The 20856-nt window shown below is 43.0% G+C and overlaps 1 protein-coding gene across 1 annotated transcript in view; it reads left to right on the forward strand.

The window, feature by feature from the left end:
• Positions 1 to 18453, forward strand: part of PIK3C3 (phosphatidylinositol 3-kinase catalytic subunit type 3) — a 100025-nt gene extending 81572 nt beyond the window's left edge. Inside the window, exons 24-25 of the mRNA XM_054398342.1 lie at positions 7784 to 7909; positions 18094 to 18453. Coding sequence (XP_054254317.1) covers positions 7784 to 7909; positions 18094 to 18108 — 141 coding nt within the window. The 3' untranslated portion in view covers positions 18109 to 18453. The remainder of the gene's footprint in view (positions 1 to 7783; positions 7910 to 18093) is intronic.
• Positions 18454 to 20856: the final 2403 nt, after the last annotated feature.

The following is a 20856-nucleotide window of genomic DNA, read 5'->3' on the forward strand; positions in this document are numbered from 1 at the left end:
GTGCTTTCCACTTCTCAGTTACCATGGCTGATAGCTCTTTATCAATTCATAACTTATGGCACAATGAGGATTTCCACACATGCCCCTTTCTTCTGCCAGTGCTACTTGCTTTTTCATTTCCAGTACAGCTGCAACACTAATTGCTAATTGTTTGGCTTTTTTAAATTAGCAAGTGCTATAAATTTAAGTAGTAATGACTAAAATCTGGAGTCAGTTATATAGACGGTTTTGCATAAGAAAGAAATAGACCATCACTCTTCCGATACAGCTAATAAATTCAGTGTTGTCACTTTCTAATAATTAAAAGCTTTTGATTTTTCTCCAGGAAAGACAGATGGATTCTCTCTGTCCCTCATAGCAAGTTTGACCTTTAAATTAGAAAACATCAGGAACCAGTGATTCATTGGCACACAAAGAACTCAGCAGGCATTAACGGACAGTGTTCTAATTGACTGAGCTATGTTTCAGGTGCTGCAAAGATGTCATTTACAGGCAAGGCTCTTGAGAACGTGGCTCAAATACCTGTTCTTCAGCAAGCACTAGGGTAACTGCTGTTTGTTACCTTCAGTTTTGATAGCGCCTTTGGCTAAAATTACACTATTCAAGTGAGTGGAGAGTTCTCTTACTACAGAGTCTAACACTGAAAGCACCTTCTATGTTTGCAAATCTGTGCAAACTTTCACTAGGTCTCATCCCCCCTTAATGAGAAAATAAGTAGCCTAATTGCTTGGAAACAAGCAAGAAGAGAAAGAAGACATGTTTTGCTTCTCTTACATTGAGCTTATCAAAGATGAGGGAGAAATACAATGTGCCTGGAGGTACAGAAGGAATTTCTGAGCAATTTTTTTTCTAAGTCCGAGCTAATTGTGGTAATTCCTTCATGTGGATTGTAGTAAAATTCCCTATTCTCTTTTCCCCACCTCTGTCCTCCTTTGGAGTCAGTCAACAGATAATTGATAGTTCAGTTGACAAGTTTAATGAAATAGAAAGGACTTCTGATTTGGTGGCTAACATGCCTTTTTAGGTAGTACCTATCTGTCCTTTCTCACTGAACTGAAAATACAAATATTTGCTAAAAGGCAGAGCTGGGAAATAAATGTTTCTGCGATTTATTAATGCCATGAAGAAGTTTACAAGAAAAATAAACTCATTTTTTCTTGGCTAGAGTCTGTTTGTTTCAGTATTTATTTTATGTGCCACTCTGAGGAGGTTTATTTCCTGTATGTGTCACATTGCCATGGAGCTTATTTTGCTTAAGCAGACATTGATCTTTCCATCCATTTGGGATTCTGCAGCTTCACATCCAGCTTTTCTGTTTCTAGGCTGTCTCCCTTGATGTTCTGCTTCCTCATACCAACATTTTTGGTATTGGACTTGCTTTACTTAAAATTTAAGAGGTATGATTCTAGTCAGTGTTTAATCAGGGTACATCATCATAGGATTATGGCATTTTTTACTGTAAATTTATGAACCCAGCTTGTATTTGGGTTGAAGTGTTTTGGCACAGAGAAGAAAAGAGGAAGTTAATTCTGATTTTTAACTGGGGTCTCACAGGATGTTGGGGTCTTTTGGAGGTTTGGTGGCTTTGTCATCTTCATTAAAAGCATAGTTAAAATTGATACATGGTTTTGTTACCCTACCGCTCATCTGCCTGTATCTTAGCGCTTTAATCCTTGTTTAAACTATTCTAGAAAGCATAGAATCATAGAACGGCAGGCTTTGGAAGAGACCTCTGGAGATTGTCTTACAGAACACTTCAAATTGAACTGAAGTATAATAAAATTTTTAGTCATGGAGATTCATAGAACTGTGCAATCTTGATTCTTAATGTTTTGTTATTAAGCTATCCACTGTGCAGGAGATAGGAAGTGGACAACTTGAAACCTTGAAGCTGAATGTCAGTATCTTCATGGACTTTGTAGTTCTTTATCCAGTCTTTTAATCTTTAAGTTCTGCTGTTGAAACCTGATGTTTAAAATCTTGTGTATACTGTGTGGGATTTAAAACTTCCCTGTATGGAAACAAAGCAAATGTTTAACTAGATTCATCAAGTGTATTTCTTTTCTTTTTGGCAAATACTAATGACTAACCTAAAACAGTTCTCTTAATTCAAAGGACTCTTTAAGTAGATAGGTAGTTGTGATGGTTTTAAGACTTTTTAATTTTTCTTCATAAAGTTCAAGCAGAGAAAGAGAAAGAATGTAAATAAGTCACTACTGGGTGTAGGAAAGCAAAATAATGATTATTCTAAACACTTCCATTGGAGAGATAGAAATGTTTAAGAACTGCTACTCAAAGCAAGGTTAGGGAGTTGGGCAGTTCTCGGCTTGCTCAGCTTCTGTCTGTCTGCTGCTTTTCTGGCTGAAGATAACACACTGACCTTGAGAAGCTAAGTTTAACAGCCTGTCTGCTTCTTGACTCTCTGCCTTTTGCCAGGGAGGCCTGGGGGGATTCCTTCTGGCTGAGGGGGAAGGCCCCTTAGGGGAAGAAAAGGGGGCTTGGTTGTGCTTTTCTGTTGACTGTACATATTTGTAAATGTTGTGAATAGTGTCTATTTGTAAATATTCATTGCATTTCATTCTAGATTGTAGATTTGCTTGTAAATACAGCTTTTATTTGCTTCCAGACTGAGCTAGCCTGGTCATTGTTGGTGTGAGAGGGGGATTTCAGCTCTCACACTGTTACAGTAGTACAGGTCCGGACATCAGGAAACAATTTTTCACAGAAAGAGTGGTCAGGCATTGAAATGGTTTGCCCAGGGGCTGGTTAAGTCACCAACTCTGGATGTATTTAAAGGTCATTTGGATGTTGTGCTTGGGGATATGGTTTAGGGGTGGACTTTGTGGAGTAGTGTTATCAGTTGGGCTTGGTGATTCTGAGGGTCTTTTCAAACCTGAATGTTTCTGTGATTCTGTGATTTTTGATACCTTCACGATGGTCATTTTTCATGAATTTGTAGAATAAGTGTGGTGAATTGAAAATTCCCCACCAGCATAAAATTGCCAGACCAGCTCAGTTAGAAAGCAAATGAAACTGTATTTACAAGCAAAACTAGAAGCTAAATGTGAAATGCAATGGATATGTACAAAGTATACAATATTTACATATGCAATTTATAGACAACACAAGAACGCCCCCTGGACAAATCAGGGGGCTACCAACAGTGTCCTCCTCCCTGCTCCCATCACCCCCTGTACATGCATCAAGGGAAGAAAGAAGAAAAGCAGAGGGAGCTGTTTATTAATACTTAGCCCCAACAAAGCAATGCAGCCAAAGTCAGCAAAGCTAGCAGAAGCAAGAGCTAGTATCTGCTAAGGCATAGAAGCAAAAAAGAGAGAAAGTTAGTGTACAGAACTGACTTTTGTGTTGGGATTATTGGGACCTTATCATTGTTTTTCTTTTTACATCCAATAGTAATCTATTTACATTCTACTACTTTGTGTTCAAGATCTGTGGAAAATTTTCTAGGCACAGCCTAAAACTACCACAATAAGATGATTATATAAAGCATCAGATTCTTACTCCAAATTCACTTTTGCTTTTCCCACCATGAAAGATTATATTCCTAGTTACACCTCCCCTGTCAGGAACTTTTATATTACATGGTTTATTTTGGAACTCAGAGATTTCAAATAAGAATTCCTGACAGTTTTGCTACATGAACTGTAAGTCCATGCATATTAGTTTGTTACTGCTGTAATAGCTCAGTAAGTACTTTTTCATCTTGTTTCCTCTTGTCTAGATTGCAGCAGTCGGTTTTAATTGTGATGCTGAAAAACTTTCATGCAAACATTAGTATTCAGCAGCATTTAATCCTGCTGGTGGAAACTGGGTTTAAATAGTCATTAATTCCATAGAATGAAGCTTCATCTTAACAGCACTAATTGCAAGACATCCTGAGAAGGTCTGTGAACAAATTAGATGATCACTAAGTGCTTGATTATTAGAGTTGTGAATTACAGAAGTGCATTACACTGACTTTTTTTTTTAATTTGAAACTGGAGTTGGCAATTTTACTTCACTTTTACATCACTTCATTACATTATCTTTTCTACAAGACTGAAAATACATCTAGTAGGAGTCTGTGCTCTAGTTTATGGAGGTATTTAAGCTTGTGTGTAATTGCACATGTGAATAGTCCATTAAATTCATCAGGATTCTTCTGTGTGCTTCATAGGCTGTCAAACATCTACTATTGTCATGGGAGGGATGATTAGGGATGGAGGATGATGGCTATTAATTATTAATTATGAAATATGGATTATGAAAATTATTATTTATTAATTAAAATTATGAGTAACCAATTAATCATCATATATATATTGATTCGAATGCACAGTTGTAAAAATACAGTCTGTAACAGGTTTAATATTTACATTTATGCCCAACTATAATTACAGAATCGATTTCTAGTTAAGGGAACGAAAGGTGCAGTTCCGCCACTTGTCCACTAGATGGGGACTCGACAAGACACTGGCGGCTCTAGCTATGTACAGACATATTTACAATGTTATTATGAGGCAAGTCAAGCTAGAAATATCACGTGGCTACACGCGGGTGCTTTGAATAGAATGTTACTGAACGTTGCACACATGGAAAGATACACTATTTCTTTGTAGCGTGACGAGTTGCTGGGTTACGCTGGCTGCTTGCTGCTTGTCTGCCGGGACTGTCTGCTCGGCTGCCAGTCCCATCCGGGCGGTGACTTTCTTTCTCCTCCCACCTCCACAGGTGGGGGCAAGGCTTTCTCCTCCTGCGGCCACGGAGGGGCAAGGATTTCCGCCGAACGGCAGGTTGCCAGTAGGCGGTTTTCAGTTGGGGGGTGCGGTGAAGCAGCGCTTCCCCCCTCGGCTCAGCTCGGCTCGAAGTGAGCTGATTATGCTGAATCTTAGCGACTGCTTCTCATTAAGGTTACAATGCAGTCTTGATGTGATCTCAAAGGAGAGGATATCTTCTCTCTCTCTCTTTCTCTCAGGGAAATCCCAGATGCTTTACCCTGATGACACAGGGCTGTGGAGCAGCTACAGTAGGTGGCTCATTTTCTCTCCTGCAAATGGCGGGGGCATGCAAGATGCGTTTCTGCTTACGGCTGCAGCAGATCTGGACTGCCATGCTTAGGCTTAGTCCTTCCTCTTCTGGACTAAAGCTTACCCTCGGGGCTTTTCCTCAGTCCTCTCACGTGGGCTTACGACGCTGGCTTTCTGCATCAGCAAAGGGGTCATCCTTTGCTGGTTCCTTGAGCAGCTTGGTGGGCTGGCTTCTTTATGTATCGCAGAGGCTTCTAGTATGTTTCCGTGTGAGAAGATTTACAGCTTACACAGTGCAAGCTTACATGGCGAGGGAGGGCAAAAGGAGAGAGCAAAGTAGTAAACAAATGGAGTAGTACTTATAGATTTCTCGAGGCTGGAGCTGGCCAATGGGCATACTTGTCAACAACCTGCTTCGACCTATAGAAAACGTGAAGCTAGAATCATGGCCTTAGATGGAAAGAGCATAAGCATGCCATGAGATGGGTGCATGCAGTTGTTTACCCCTTAAGAGACAGATTGGCGCCTGGGCCTTTGTCCTCTCCTGAAAGGAGGGTGGAAAGGGGGGACTTATCAAACATGTTGGGACAAGTTTGCTGGTATCTGGGGGCATAGTTCTGGGCATGTGGTGTCTTCGCTACAACTATGTCTGTGGGAGATAATAAGCTTCCTTTTCTTCATGTTTCTTATAAAAGTTCTGTAATATTTGCCTGAAATATCATCTAAATTTCTCCCTGGTACTTGCTTCCTGGAGAGTTGAACTTTTTTGGCTTAATCTGTTCTTTCAAAATCATCAAACTTCTTTTGAGAGAAAGTTGAAAAAAAGTTACGCTTATTTCAAACTCATCAGCAACAGAGTTATGACAGTATTTTGCCTGAAGCGGTGTTTTCTTTCCATACTTAGCAGGCTAATTTACCCTTTTTATTGTAGCACTGAAGAACAGTATTCTGGAATACATTGCCTTTTAAGGTAATGCAAAGTAATATTAAACTGAAAGCTTGAATATTTTGCTCTCTTTCTAAGAGGGAGGTGTGGTGAAGGAGCCTCTGCCCAGAATTATGCCCCAAATATTGCCAAAACTTGTCCCAACATGTTTTGCTCACATCTCCCCATCCCTCTCCTTTCTGGAGTGCGTACTCAGCCAAAGATGAGTAAACAAAAGGCCAAGAGTCACCAAGTCGGGATAAACAACACAGTATGCCTTTTTTGGGGTAAACAAGACCATGCACCCACCTTGTGGGATGCTTGTGCTTCTTCCAAGTTTGGGCATAATTCTAGCCATATGCTTTGTCATTGGCTAAAGGTGTTTACCGTGTTTAACTGTTGTCTAAGTCCGAGCCTCAAGCTGAGCAGGGGAAAGCCACGCTGCTCTTCAGTGCACCCTTCACCCCACCCCCACCCCCACCCCCAAGCTGCTGTGAAAGGGGAACTGCTCTCCCACAGGGCTTTGCCAACTCCTCAGGACCGCAGTGCCAATGGAGCTGCTCAAGAGAGCCTGCTGCACTCCCACAGCCGTGGGAGAAGAAGGCTTGCCTCCACCGTGTCCAGAAGGGACCACCCTGGGAGTCAGCATCAGATCCCCACAAGTTCCTTAGCTTCGGCAGCCAGCAAGCATAGCAACAGCATAGCAACGTGTTTAACACCAGTTAAGATTCTGTTTAGATCCGCGTGCTTTAGCCCACATGGTACTGTAACTTGTGGTTTATAAGCAGCCTCCCTGGGGATGTCTGGAGCTTTGATTTGTGGTCAAAATTGATTTAAGTCTCTGAAAGGTTTCTTTTGATTGTATGCCCTGACACCTTCTCGCTTCTAGCTGTTTAGCAGCCAGAAGCATCTTGTCAAGTTGGTGGACAAGTGTCAGAACTGCAACCTTGGTTCTTAATACCTGTTTTGCATTTTTCTAATTTGGTTCAAAATTATTATACTGTACCAGTTTATGGGATATATTCCATGACTCTGCACTAGAATCTGCATATAAATACTGTTTAAAGGTTATTAATGATTTTTATATTAATAAATTAAAAATTATAATTATTTTTTCATAATTCATTAATTAATGGCTTTGTCTATCACAGGAGGCTGTATATGCAGTATCCTTGGTGCACAGAATACAAAATGTCAAGAGAAGGTGCTATCTCACAAATATTACCTTACTAAAAACTTTGTTGTGTTTTTACTTGCTTTTTTCTCAATTCTTAAATAAAATGAATGGATGGTAAAAGTTCAGGGAAGACTTAATTACGTCATAGAGTCAGTCTTCTAGGTCATATTCAGGTGAAAGCTAAAAAGCTTGAATGCTTAGAGAATTTGAGGGACAGTTCTTAAATGTAAATTTGGTGGACAGTTGTTTAATGAGCTCAGCTGAGGTGGAAATTGGACAAATTCAGATAGGAGGTAAATAGGGCAATTAATCACGGAAACAATTTCCCTACAATGTGAAGCATTCTATCTCAATAGTAATACTGTGTAAAAGAGATTTTCACAGATAAACTAGAATTTGCGTACTTAATGTAGAAATGGTTTGATACTATTTTGCTTAGTTCATTATGCAAGACTGAGGTAGGTGAAGTTAAGGTTCTCCGCAAGTGGTCACCTCATTTGAAATTTGTCTTTCTGGAAATAAAACATATTAGGTGGCAGCAATTAGTTTCCTGCAAGCAATGTAAGAATATCTAGTAACGAAATGATTGTTTGCTGCTGTGCATTTCAGATAGAATAGTGTTTGTTTTATTGTTGTCATCTCCACCTCTTCCAGGTGCAAGACAAGTTTCGTTTGGACCTGTCTGATGAAGAAGCTGTGCATTACATGCAGAGTCTAATTGATGAAAGTGTCCATGCCCTCTTTGCAGCTGTGGTGGAGCAGATACACAAATTTGCACAGGTGAGATATTTTGTCAGTGGGTGGTCTCTGTGGAAGCAGAGTAAGGTGAGAGATTGTAGGAGGTAAGTCTAAGACTTAACTTCATTGCTTATGATGTTTTAGTTAATTCTCAAATAAGTTAAAAGGGTGTTCTTGATGGAAGAACTGGTGAGCAAGCTTTTAGTGCTCCTAGAAATTTCTACCTTAGTAATCATGCTAATTGGGACATAAATTGGAAACCTGGAGTTCTAAGAGAAGGATCTGGAGCTGCCTTAGGTTTCATTCCCAAAGTGAATGAGTGAAAATAAACTTTTCATTCATACCTTTGCTAGACTTCTTTACATGTGCATTGCAGTGAGTTATTTTGATCATTAATAGATGCAGCAGCTTGTATAGTAGGGGACATGGATGCTGCTCATAACAGCATCTATGTCTTCTGCAGTACTGAGCCTACTCCAGAATGTAGTCCCCAGTGGCTATGTGAATTCCTGTCCCCTGTGTCTGTGAGAGACCTAAATATAGATGAAGATGCTGACAGATAATCCAGCTTTGGGTCCAGATTTGGGGCTTTAGGTGCTGGCTGAGTCCTCTTGTTGGGGCAGTGGAAACTGGGCTCCTTGCAGGAGGTGTGCAGTGGTGGGATGTCTAGTCATCAGGTCAATGAGCTGTTAGAGGAATTCACCAGCTGCACAATATTGTTGCTGAAAAGAAGGAAATTGACCAGATCTTCCCCAAAACTCTGGGAACAGAAGAGCATGAATTTCCAGCAGTACTGAGGGAGGGGCAAGAATATATTATGCTCATTGAGATAGGAAATAGAGAATCCCCATGTGGTGATGGGATGGAATCTTGAGGCTTTTAGTATTAGGAGGGATAGCTTCTGTTCTACCTGTTATAGATTCAAGATGACTGGGAGTAGTCAGCATGGATTTACAAATGAGAAATCACACTTGACCAACCTGGTAGCCACTTAAGATAAAATTGCTAGCTCAGTGAACTGAGTGAGAGCTGTAGATATACTTTGTCAAGTGTTTCACAAGGCTTTGACACTTGTCTTCTGTAATATTCTCATAAACAGACTGGTTCAGTGTAGACTAGAGAACTCAGCAGTGACATGTTGGAAACTGCTGGGGGTTAAAATCTTGTGACCAGTGGCACAGACTCCTATGTGGAGGTCAGTCACTACTGGTATACTCCAACAGTTGATAGAGATGCCATTGCTGACCTGGATGATGGGAGGAATTGCACCCTCAGCACGTTCACAGGCAATGGAGAACTGGGACGACTAGCTGATGGAACAGAAGCATGTGTTGCCATTCACAGGGACCTTGACAGGCTGGAAAAATGAGTGTTCAGAAACCTCAGGAAGTTCACCAGATGGAAGTGCTAAGTACTGCCCTGGATACAGACTTACTACAGACTTGTGCCCATGCACAAGTATGGGCAAGGAGGTGCAGTGGTAAGGTGGGAAACAGCTTTACAGAAAAAGTCCTGAAGGTTTGGTGGACAAGTTGCACATGATGGCGACCACTATCGGTGATCAATGGATCAATACCTGGATGGAAGTCAGTGGCAGGCGATGTGCCTGAGGGGCCCATATTGGGAGCAAGTGCTGTCTTCATCAATGACATAGTGAGACCAAGTGCACCCTTAGCAAATTTGCAGACATCACTAAGCTAAGTGGTGGAGCTGACACACCTGATGAGAGGGATGCTATCCAGAGGATGTGAAGGCTTGAGGATCTTACCAATGTGTACAAATACCTGATGGAAGAGAGTAAAGAAGGTGAACTCAGACTCTCTTCAGTGGTGCCCGGTGACAGGACAAGAGACACAGTGAACAAACTTAGAAAACTTCATCTAAATGTGAAGAAAGTAATTTTCACTGTGATTATAATCAAACACTGGGACAGGTTTCCCTGAGAGGTGGTAGAGTCTCCATCCGTGGAGATACTTCAAATCCAACAACACAGTGTCCATAGCAACCTCTGTCGTGTTTGATTCTGCTTGAGCAGAATCTGACAGTCTGCCATAGTTTGTTTTTATCAGGGATTTAAGAAATTCCAGTGTTTGCCTTCAGTATTAGACTTACGACAAGAAATGGAATTGAGAGAAAAAGGAAGCCAGTCTTTTTCCTAGGCATTTTTATTACTTCTTCAAATGAGTAATCAAATTCCAATGTAAAATGAAGAGAACTATTTTTATGGCTATCCATTTTGCTAAAGGTCTTCCAATTAATCTCGTTTCCTGCAAAATTCTTACTGCATCTACATATATATTAAATAAAAGTGAGCTTTTATGGGATGTAAAAAAAAAGAGTGTAATTATATGAAAATATGGCAAAACTTGTTGTCATTTGTTATGGATTACTTTGATTATGGTTAGATGGAGAATCATAATTTTGTAAGACAAAGTGAAAAATGCCTACTATCTACCTTGGGATTTGAAAAAAACCCAAACAAAAACATCATTAGCCACTGCAGACATTCAAGATTAAAAATTTAAGTGGCTCCATTATGTGTGTGCACCTTTCTTTTAATTACACACTGATAGCCACTATTTTTAAAACATACGTTTTTACTACATGACATCATAGAATTGTTTTGGTTGGTGCTGACCACTGCCCTACTCTTGCTGGCCACACTATTGCCGATACAGGCCAGGGTGCTGTTGGCCCTTTTGGTCACCTGAGAACACTGCTGGTGCAACATGCAGCCATCTGTCAAACAGAATCCCCAAATCCTTTTCTGCCAAGCATCTTTCCAGTCACTCTGCCCCAAGCCTGTAGCATTGCATGGGATTGTTGTGGATTTAGTGCAGGATCCAGCACTTGGCCTTGTTGAATCTCATGCAACTGACCTTGACCCATGAATGTGGCATGTCCAGATCCCTTTTCAGAGCCTTCCTACCTTCAAGCAGATTAAGCCAATTTGGTGTCACCTGAGGACTTATTGAGGTGCACTCACTTCCCTCATCCAAATAATTGATACAGATATTAAATAGAACTGTCCCTAATACATGGGAAACACTACATATGACTGGCTGCCGATTGGGTTTAATTCCACTCAGCACCACTCTTTGATCCTGGTCGTGCATCCGGTGTCCACACATCCAAACCATGAGCAGCCAGTTTCTCCAGGAGGATTCTGTGACAGTGTCAAAGGCTTTACTAAAGTACCAGTTAACAGCATTCACAATCTTTCCCTTATCCACTATGCTGGTCGCCTTGCTGTACGAGGAGATCAGGTTTGTCAAGCAGGACCTGCCCTTCATGAATCCATGCTGACTCACTTGCTTGACCTGCAATGCTGTGTGATAGCCCTCAGTATAATCTCCATGACCTTCCCTGGCACTGAACTCAGACTCACAGCTCTCTAGTTCCCTGGATCCTCCTTCCAGCCCTTCTTATAGGTGGGACATCACATTGGCTAACTTCCAGTTAGCTGGGATCTCGGCTACCCAGGACTACTAATGATAATGATGGAAAGTGGCTTGATGAATGGTTTGCCAGCTCCCCAGTACCCTCAGGTGTATGCTGTCCAGCCCCATAGGCTTGTCTGTGTTTAAGGGGTTTAACAGGTCATTAACTCATCTTGTGTTATGATGGCTTCATTGGGCTCCCCATTCCTGTCTTTCAGCTTAAGGATACAGCTATTCAGCAAACAACTTACTACTAAAGACCATTGAAGGTGCTGAGCACCTTGGCTTTTTCCTCATTGTTTACCACTATGTTTCCCCCTGTATCATGACCTTTCCCCTTCATGAATTCCCTTTCATTGACTGCTGGACTCTCACAGGTAATTGTTAGTGCATTTGTGAAGTGGTATTCGTAAGTCAGAGTTCAAGGGTTTGCTTTACGTGATGTTTTCTTCTATTTGGACTTGTTCTTGCTTGACCTTTCTTCAGCACTTCAAACTGCTTTTACAACAGCAAGACAGATTCGTTCAGAATATCTAAAATTACCCAAGTATTTAAACCTTGGGCTTTTAGCTCCCAAGATGGTGTTTTAAGTATCAGGCACTGATTGAACTCTCCTCTGGCATGCACTGCTGCTGAGTTTACTACTATGTGCTTTTAGCTTTCTTTTTTACTTTTGGAATTGGGTGTTTTCAGTTTAGGAACCCAATTCCAGCTTTGAAAGTGCTTACCGCATTTCTTGGATCCATGTGATATCAGATTCTTCTGTGTGTCTTGGAGTTCATCTTACTGCTTTCACTCATGTTTTGTAAACAATCACACTTGCAGGCTTGTCCCTGCTGGAACACTGGATGTATTAAAGTGTGAATAGGATACAAAAAGAATAGTCCCAAAGTATTTGAGCTCTATTTATATTAAAAAGAAGAAACAAATTGCAAGCTAATCCATCGAAATGCAATGTAATTAATGTCTATTCTCTTTATATTACAAGTGAGATAAGCTACATGTTAGTGATGTCTATTACTTCATTAGTCAAAATCATTATCTTTGAGGAAGTTTTCAAGAATTTGCTGCTGGATTTACAGAGTCTGTAAATCATTGAACAAATGAACAATTAATGCTGCATTGAATTTGCTGTGAAGGGGTCATCTTGCATGGTGGCTATATGAAGCTTTCAATTTGCTCATGTGTAACGCTGCATTGAATTGGTGCTGCGTCTTTCTGCTTAATAATAATATGAATTGTCTGGAAAAACAACAACTAAACAACTTTACAAGGCTTATAACACATGCTTATCAACATGTTTTGGCCTATTGCCACCCAATTTTTCATTTGAAACACTCTTTACCATTTTGTTGTTGTTGTTTAGCAGTAGAATCATAGAATCAGTCAGGGTTGAAAGGGACCACAAGGATCATCTAGTTCCAACTCCCCTGCCATGGGCCATGGGCAGGGACACCCCACAATAGATCAGGCTGGCAAGAGCCTCTTCCACCCCCACCCAAGGGCCCCAAGGATGGGGCCTCAACAACCTCCCTGGACAACCCATTCCAGGCTCTCACCACTCTCATAGTCAAGAACTTCTTCCTCACATCCAGCCTGAATCTCCCCACTTCCAGCTTTATTCCATTCCTCCTAGTCCTGTCACTACCTGATATCCTAAAAAGTCCCTTCCCAGCTTTCTTATAGGCCCCCTTCAGATACTGGAAGGCCATAATAAGGTCACCTTGGAGCCTTTTCTTCTCCAGACTGAACAGCCCCAACTCTTTCAGTCTGTCCTCACAGGAGAGGTGCTCCAGCCCTCTGATCGTCCTTGTAGGCATTTACTCTATTACTGCCTCCAAAATAGGCCAAGATGAAATCTGTGCTGTTTAATACAGCAGTTAAGAGCTTTTTAATAAGGTTTGTTATTGTAGTTAATAGGTGTGTATGACCTTCCTATACGTCACTCTGCAGTTAGTGAAGTTTTTGGCTAAACCAATCTGGATCACAGATCCACATCACAGTATCACAGTACATCAGAGGTTGGAAGGGACCTCACGAGATCATCAGGTCCAACCCCGCTGCCAGAGCACGATCACTTAGGGTAGTCTGCACAGGAATGCATCCAGGTGGGTTTTGAAAGTCTCTAGAGAAGGAGACTCCACAACCCCCCTGGATAGCCTATTCCAGTGCTCCATCACCCTCACTGTTGTGCTGGTTTGGGGCCAGACAGATCGTCTCTTGCCCCGAAAGGGACAAAAGAATGAGACTCACACAAACGGATTGGAGAGTGATGGAAAGTTTAAATGGAAAAGCAATTGGTGAAGCTACAGAGAACTACAAGCTACAAAGCATAGTGACAAAGAGTATCCCAAAGCGTACAGAACCCCTCACAGAATTCCCAAAGCTTCCCAATCCTTCCCTTCTTCCCACCTGAGGGTAAACCCAACCCCCCCAGGGCTCTTTCTTCCCCCTCCCGCTGCTAGGCAAGTCTCAGGCTGGCCAGGTCTGAGACTGCCCCCCCGCTCCATTCTCCTCCTGGCATTAGGCCTAGACAGGCCTAAGAGGCCTTGAGGATACTCCCCCGGCATTACCCGATAAGAGGGGGCATCTCCTGTGGGAGCAGAGAGGGAAGAAAGAGGAAGAGAATGACTTTGCAGATGGCCTTATAGGGTGCAGGACTTATGGGTAGAAATACGTCGTTTCCTGTGTCCACCCCTGTGGGTGGGCACCCAGGACACCAGAGGTGTATCTCATGTGGCAGTGGCAGGGGGCACCCAGCCTAAACTGCCACATTCCACCCCTTATTTCATACCCATAATTCCTGCACCCAAAACATATCATCAGATTAGAAACAACTTTCAGATGACATGTCTGGCAAAGTCCAAGTCTCCATCTGGGCGTCCTTCCAAAGAGTCTCTCCCTCGGGCTCAGGTAACAGTTCAGTCCAGCTCTTCTCCCTCATCCTATGGAACCTCCCAGCGACGCAGAGTTCATTCTTCTGCACGGTGAACTCTTCATGGATCCGATGGAGCATCCTGGCCACCTGGAAACAACCTCATAACTTCTCAATCAAACATTTCTCCATCCACTCAAGCGGCATGTTTCCACCCCTCGGGGCAATCGAGTCTGAGCAATCAGGCTCCTCAACTTGACTCCTTCCACCCCTTGCAGGCAACAGCACGCTGAGACTTTCCAAAGCTGCACGGACCTTTCCCAAGCCCAGTGCTGACCGCTTCCAGCCGCGGCCCGAGGCTAATACGGATGCACACTACGCAAAGGCACACCGCTCCCCCTGAGCGTACGCATGCCAAGGCATGGAGGCATCCGGCTACACAGCCCTCCCCTGGAGAGGGCGTGGCTGCACTGCAACCCACCGAGAAGAGAGGCGGAGCCAGGTGCTAGGCGCCATTTTCGGAGCGCGTCCGAAAATCAGGGGAGAGATAACAGCGAGAGCCGCCGTCACCTCTGCAGCCGCGGTACAGATCAAAACCGCCGCCACCCCTCGGGCCACAAGAGCGGCTTTTCCAGCCAAAGCTATACTCGCTCCCTGGGTCCTCGGAAGCAGCTTTTGAACTGGAGCCACCGCCCGCCTTCTTGAGTTGCGGGAGCCACCGCTCACCGCCCCGCTGCGGCTAGCCCCCACCGCCGCGGGACAAGCCGACCCTGGTCTGCTTCCGACTGTCCCTCCCCCTTCCTCGGCTCCGCGCCGCTCTGCTCGCCGCTGGCGCCGCGGGGAACAAAAGGAAAGGGACAGGCACCGCATTCTTAAGCTTTCCCCCAGTGCCTGCAGCTATAGAATCGCCGCTGCCGCTTCGGAACAGCAGGAGGGATTCCACGCCACGGCTACGCACCAGGGTGTCCCCTCGGAACCCATAAAACGCCCACACGGTCGCCCCAGCACAAAACCTTGAGCCCAGCCACCAAAAACCAACAACGCCCAGATACCATTTTAACTTTTCCACCCCTGCTCTTCTCCAATCCAATTTGCAGAGTTCAGCACAGGAACCATCCTCTGCTACCAAAAATCTGTGCTGGTTTGGGGCCAGACAGATCGTCTCTTGCCCCGAAAGGGACAAAAGAATGAGACTCACACAAACGGATTGGAGAGTGATGGAAAGTTTAAATGGAAAAGCAATTGGTGAAGCTACAGAGAACTACAAGCTACAAAGCATAGTGACAAAGAGTATCCCAAAGCGTACAGAACCCCTCACAGAATTCCCAAAGCTTCCCAATCCTTCCCTTCTTCCCACCTGAGGGTAAACCCAAACCCCCCAGGGCTCTTTCTTCCCCCTCCCGCTGCTAGGCAAGTCTCAGGCTGGCCAGGTCTGAGACTGCCTCCCCGCTCCATTCTCCTCCTGGCATTAGGCCTAGACAGGCCTAAGAGGCCTTGAGGATACTCCCCCGGCATTACCCGATAAGAGAGGGCATCTCCCGTGGGAGCAGAGAGGGAAGAAAGAGGAAGAGAATGACTTTGCAGATGGCCTTATAGGGTGCAGGACTTATGGGTAGAAATACGTCGTTTCCTGTGTCCACCCCTGTGGGTGGGCACCCAGGACACCAGAGGTGTATCTCATGCGGCAGTGGCAGGGGGCACCCAGCCTAAACTGCCACAACTGTAAAGAAGTTTCTCCTCATGTTGAGGTGAAATCTTCTATGTTCAAGTTTGAACCCATTGTTCCTTGTCTTATCACTGTGAACCACTGAAAAGAACCTGGCCCTCTCCACTTGACACACACCCCTCAGAGATGTTTATAGACATTGATGAGATTCCCTCTCAGTCTTTTCTTCTCAAGACTAAATAGCCCAAGGGATCTCAGTCTCTCTTCATAGGGGAGATGCCCAAGTGCCCTCATCATCCTCGTGGCTCTCCATTGGATTCTCTCCAAGAGGTCTCTGTCTCTCTTGAACTGGGGAGCCCAAAACTGGACACAGTGTTCCAGGTGTGGTCTTACCAGGGCAGAGTAAAGAAGTAGAAGAACTTCCTTAGACCTGCTGGACACACCCTTCTTGATGCATTCCAGGATCCCATTGACTCTTGGCCACAAGAGCATATTGTTGTTCCATGGACAACCTTCTTTCCACCAGCACTCCAAGGTCTTTCTCTGTGGAGCTGCTTTCCAGCAGGGCAGCCCCTAACCTGTACTGGTGCCTGTTGTTATTTCTCCTCAGACGTAGGACCTTGCACTCGTCCTTATTAAACTTCATGAGGTTTGCCTGCACCCAGCTCTCCAGCCTGTGCAGGTCACATTGGATGGCTGCACAGCCTGACGAGGTGTCAGCCAACCTCCCCAGTTTTGTATCATCAGTGAACTTTCTGTGGGTACTCTCAATTCCTTCATCCAGGTCATTGATAAAGATACTGAACAAAACTGGACCCAGGACAGATTCCTGGGGGACACCACTTGCCACAGGCCTTCAAGTTGACTCTGTGCCACTGATGACAACCCTCTGAACTCTGTTGTGAAGCCAATTTTTAATCCACCTCACTAACTAGCCATTTATGCCGCATCTCCTGAGCTTATCTATGAGGATGTTATGGGAGACAGTATCAAAAACTTTACTGAAGTCAAGATATGTGACATCCACTGCTCTTCCCTCATCTACCCATTTGGTCATAATTTCATAGAATGCTATCAGATTAGTCAGACAGGATCTCCCCAACAGGAGTAAATCCATGTTGGCTGCTCCTGATAACCTCCTTGTGTTCCATGTGGTTAGAGATGACCTCTAGGATGAGCTGCTCCATCATCTTTCCAGGGATGGAGGTGAGGCTGACTGGTCTGTAGTTGCCTGGGTCCTCCTTCTTGCCTTTTTGGAAGACTGGAGTGACATTTGCTTTCTTCCAGTCATCAGGCACCTCTCCTGGTCTCCAGGATATTTTGGCTTCATCTTGATATTTTTCTTTTTTAACAGTATTGTAAATTGAGTTTAGTTCAAAGTAGCATTCTGAAGCATTTAGTTTCTAATGTATTACTAATTTATTATCAAATGTTTTACAGACCTTATTATGTAGTACATCTCTGCTTAATGATTATAAAAATATCTGTTGTCTTGTAATTAAATAATAGTTAGACTATGTTAGTGGTGTACAATAGTGTTTAAGAGGAAGAAAAGTATATGTTATTTATACTATGAAGACTTGATAAGGTATTTTTCCCTTGAATAATTTTTATTTTAGCAGCATTATTTATTTTGAAGAAGGAAACAATCTCCAGTTAAGGCAACTAATTTCACATTTTATTTCCCTTTTATGTTGTCAAACCAGTTGCAATAAAGTCTGATACTAAGTGGTGATGAAAAAAGCTTAAGCTTGGATGATAAGGCGTTGTCCCACCTAAGATGTAGCTGCAGAATTTGGCATTGTACTAATCCTCAGCTGCTTTCTGCTTAGGAGCAAAGTCAGTTTAAGCTGTAAATTAGAATATCTCCAAGCCATGGTTCTGCTGCTTGTCCCATGGTCCCAGGATGTAGCTGTGGTTCCCTTCCTTCAGGGTAGGTCTTCTATTTTCCTCCTGTTCGATGCCCAAATAGAAAAGGGAACATCTAGCATGAGGATTGTGTAGATCAGGTGAAACCATTTGTCAAGGGATTGATTGAGTTGGTTTCCATGCCATTTTTTCTTCTGAAAGGTTGTGAAAACCACATGCCTTTAGGCATTTCACTGTGTTTTTAACCACAAGAGATCAATTCGCACATAATTATTGTTCTTTGATAGTAAAGCAAGTTGAATAAATGCTGTGCTTTGTGTTGTTTTGTTTGTTTGTTGTGGTTTTGTTGTTTTGTCTGGTTTTTGTTTTCTTTTAGTATTGGAGAAAATAAACCTTTTGCCTGCCTATGGTGGAAACAAGCAAATGCTCAAGAGACTTTCTCAATCCCTTGTGGACTTCACAAGCAGTTTTGAAAGGCAAAAGCTGCAGGTCTGATAACGTGAAAAACTGAGTTCTCGGGAGCTTTCTGAGTCTTTCTGAAACCTCACTGAAGCTTTCAAAACAACCATTTTTTAAAAGAAAATGGTTTTTTATACTGTCTTTGGAGCTCAGATGCTGCGGAATTTCTTTTCACTGAAAACATTCAAGCTTCAAAGGTTGTAGTAAGCAACTTCCTCTCAAGCCAAAGATAACTGGAAGAGGTTGGATTTGATGGTAAATTCTTGTACCTATTAATATATTTTCTTATTTTAAAATAGAAATAATTGCTGTAGTGAACACAAGTATGTACAGAGCTACAGCTGTAAAACTACATTTCCGCAGTGCAGAAAACCCACAAAATTATGTCTCTCTCCTCCTTTCCCTTCCCATTGGCTTTGTTCCTTGAATGAGTTTTAAATGTAATTTGCATGATACTTTATTCCCTGCCTTAGGCAATGTTATCCTTTAGAAAGGACAATCATTCCTTCTCTGCTTACAAAAGTGTTTTTAAGTGCTGATAAGTTAACCAGGTATGGGAAACCAATTACATCATCACCAACGGGCTCAGCAACATGAATGCAAGTGAGTTGTTTGGTATTTCACACTTTAACTCTGTTTTTTGTACAGTGATTATATATTCTGGATTCTAATAAACTCTTTGTTGTTGCAGTCATGAGTGTTATATTTAGAAGAAGATAAATTTCACAGAATAACAGACTGTTTTGCGTTTAGAGGGACCTTAAAGTTCATCTAGTTCCAGCCCCACCAGCCATGGGCAGGGACACCTTCTACTGGTCCGGGTTGCTCAAGGCCCCATTCAACGTGGCCTTGCACACTTTGCTTCAGTAAGAGATAAATGCCTTTTGTGTTCTAACCAGTGGTCAGAAACGAGAGCAGCTTGGAGAAGCTTGGACTTACCTCTTAACAGATACGCCAATTATTGCCATGACTGTAGGCCCAAAACCAGAAGCACCAACTGCCAGTCTGCTGTAGGTCCAGCCACATTCAAAAGAAGCAGTCATGTGCACAAATAGTATCGACTATTCTTATGAAGCATATATTCACTAAACTACAGAATCACTATATATCTTTAAAGTACAATTACAATCATAAAGGATCTCCTGGGGCAGCACCTGGGGTACAAGGTCACAAAGCTTAGCAAAATCCATCCCTTTTTTGGCAGGGGAAGGAGACAAACCCATTGATCTGTCTCTTTTGGTGTCAAACTTTAAATCCCCTCCAGATGAGATATGAAATGGGTGTAGTATATATACCTCATTATCTACTATCGTGTAGTGTGTGGATGGGACTGTGGTCATCATTCCTGGTGGTCATAGTTGTTTCTTCATCAGTTGCACAAGACATTTCTTGGGTTTGGTGTAACTCCTCTGATCAGCAGTGCTGCAGGTGGTTAAGTGGAAGAATGGGATAACAGGCCTCTTCATTGTCCCTCAGTTCTCCCCATTACCATGGCAGCACAGACCACCTGGTCTCCACCCTGTCCCTGCTCGGGACACCATGTACTCATCAACAGTGTTGGTCATTTTCAACTGTTGTGTGGTCACCAGTGAGGTATTCTGCCAATACATGATATACCATAGAACTGTTTATAACTCTTTGCTTTTTGCAAGGATTTTTGCTTCTCAGTTTTCTTGATCAGAAATAGGGCCATTGGTAAAATGAGTTTTGTGCCACTTGAGTTCATAATGAATCTCTTTTGAATGATCAGCAATGTAATTAGCTCTTCATAAGTCTATGAATCTCTTCAAAGGTGTATTGGGTTTGGGCTGAGCTGGAAGTAATTCTCCTCAAAGCATCTTTCAAGTGCTGTGCCTTGCAGTGCTGTAGCTGAGTGTTGCTAACACGTAAGTGTTTTGGCTACTGCTGAGCTAAGCATTCAGGCTGTGCTTTTCCAACTTTTCCCAGCCCCAAAAGTATGCTGAGGGGACACAGTCAAGCCAGCTGATCCAAACTGGCCAAAGGTGTATTCCATGCCCTATGACATCAACTCAGATATAAGAACGAAGTGAAAGAAGGATTTGGGGGGCATTCATCCATGGCTTCTGTCTTCCAGAGGAACCATTATGTGTAGAGAGCCCTGCTTTCCAAGCCCAACCACTGTTCTGCTGATGAGAAGCAGAGATTAATAACTCTCCCTGCTTTCACTTCCATGCAGTCTGTCACTTGTGCTTATTACTATTATTCTATCTTATAACTGGTTTTTGTTATATTTTCCCCCTCTCCTGTCCCTCTAAGAAGGGGAGTGATAAGAGTGGGCATTTGTGCCCTAACCAGGGCCAGACTACCACAAAAGTGCGCTTTCACACTCCAGTGTTATTTTTGATGATTTAAGTCAAGAAGAAATCCTTCCCAACTATGAATATATGAAGGACTGGCTTGAATCCGAGTCTATCTGATGTTAGTCAGTCTTATGGTGTGCTTTTATTAGCAAACACCAGAAGAACTTTGATGGAGGAAAGTCCACTAGGGTTGTGGGCCCTTAGTTACTTCAGTGTGTTGGGTTACACCTGTCCTTGATGGGGGCTGAAAGAACCCAGCCTCCAGGTGGACAAAAGAATCAATCCAGGTGGGCAGAGAGAGACTTGGTTTTCCCCCTCCTAGGAGGAAAGTTTTCCTTGGTCAAAGGTGGTCTATTCCA

Source organism: Indicator indicator (assembly GCF_027791375.1).
Source record: "Indicator indicator isolate 239-I01 chromosome Z unlocalized genomic scaffold, UM_Iind_1.1 iindZ_random_scaffold_49, whole genome shotgun sequence".
Taxonomy (NCBI): Eukaryota; Metazoa; Chordata; class Aves; order Piciformes; family Indicatoridae; genus Indicator; species Indicator indicator.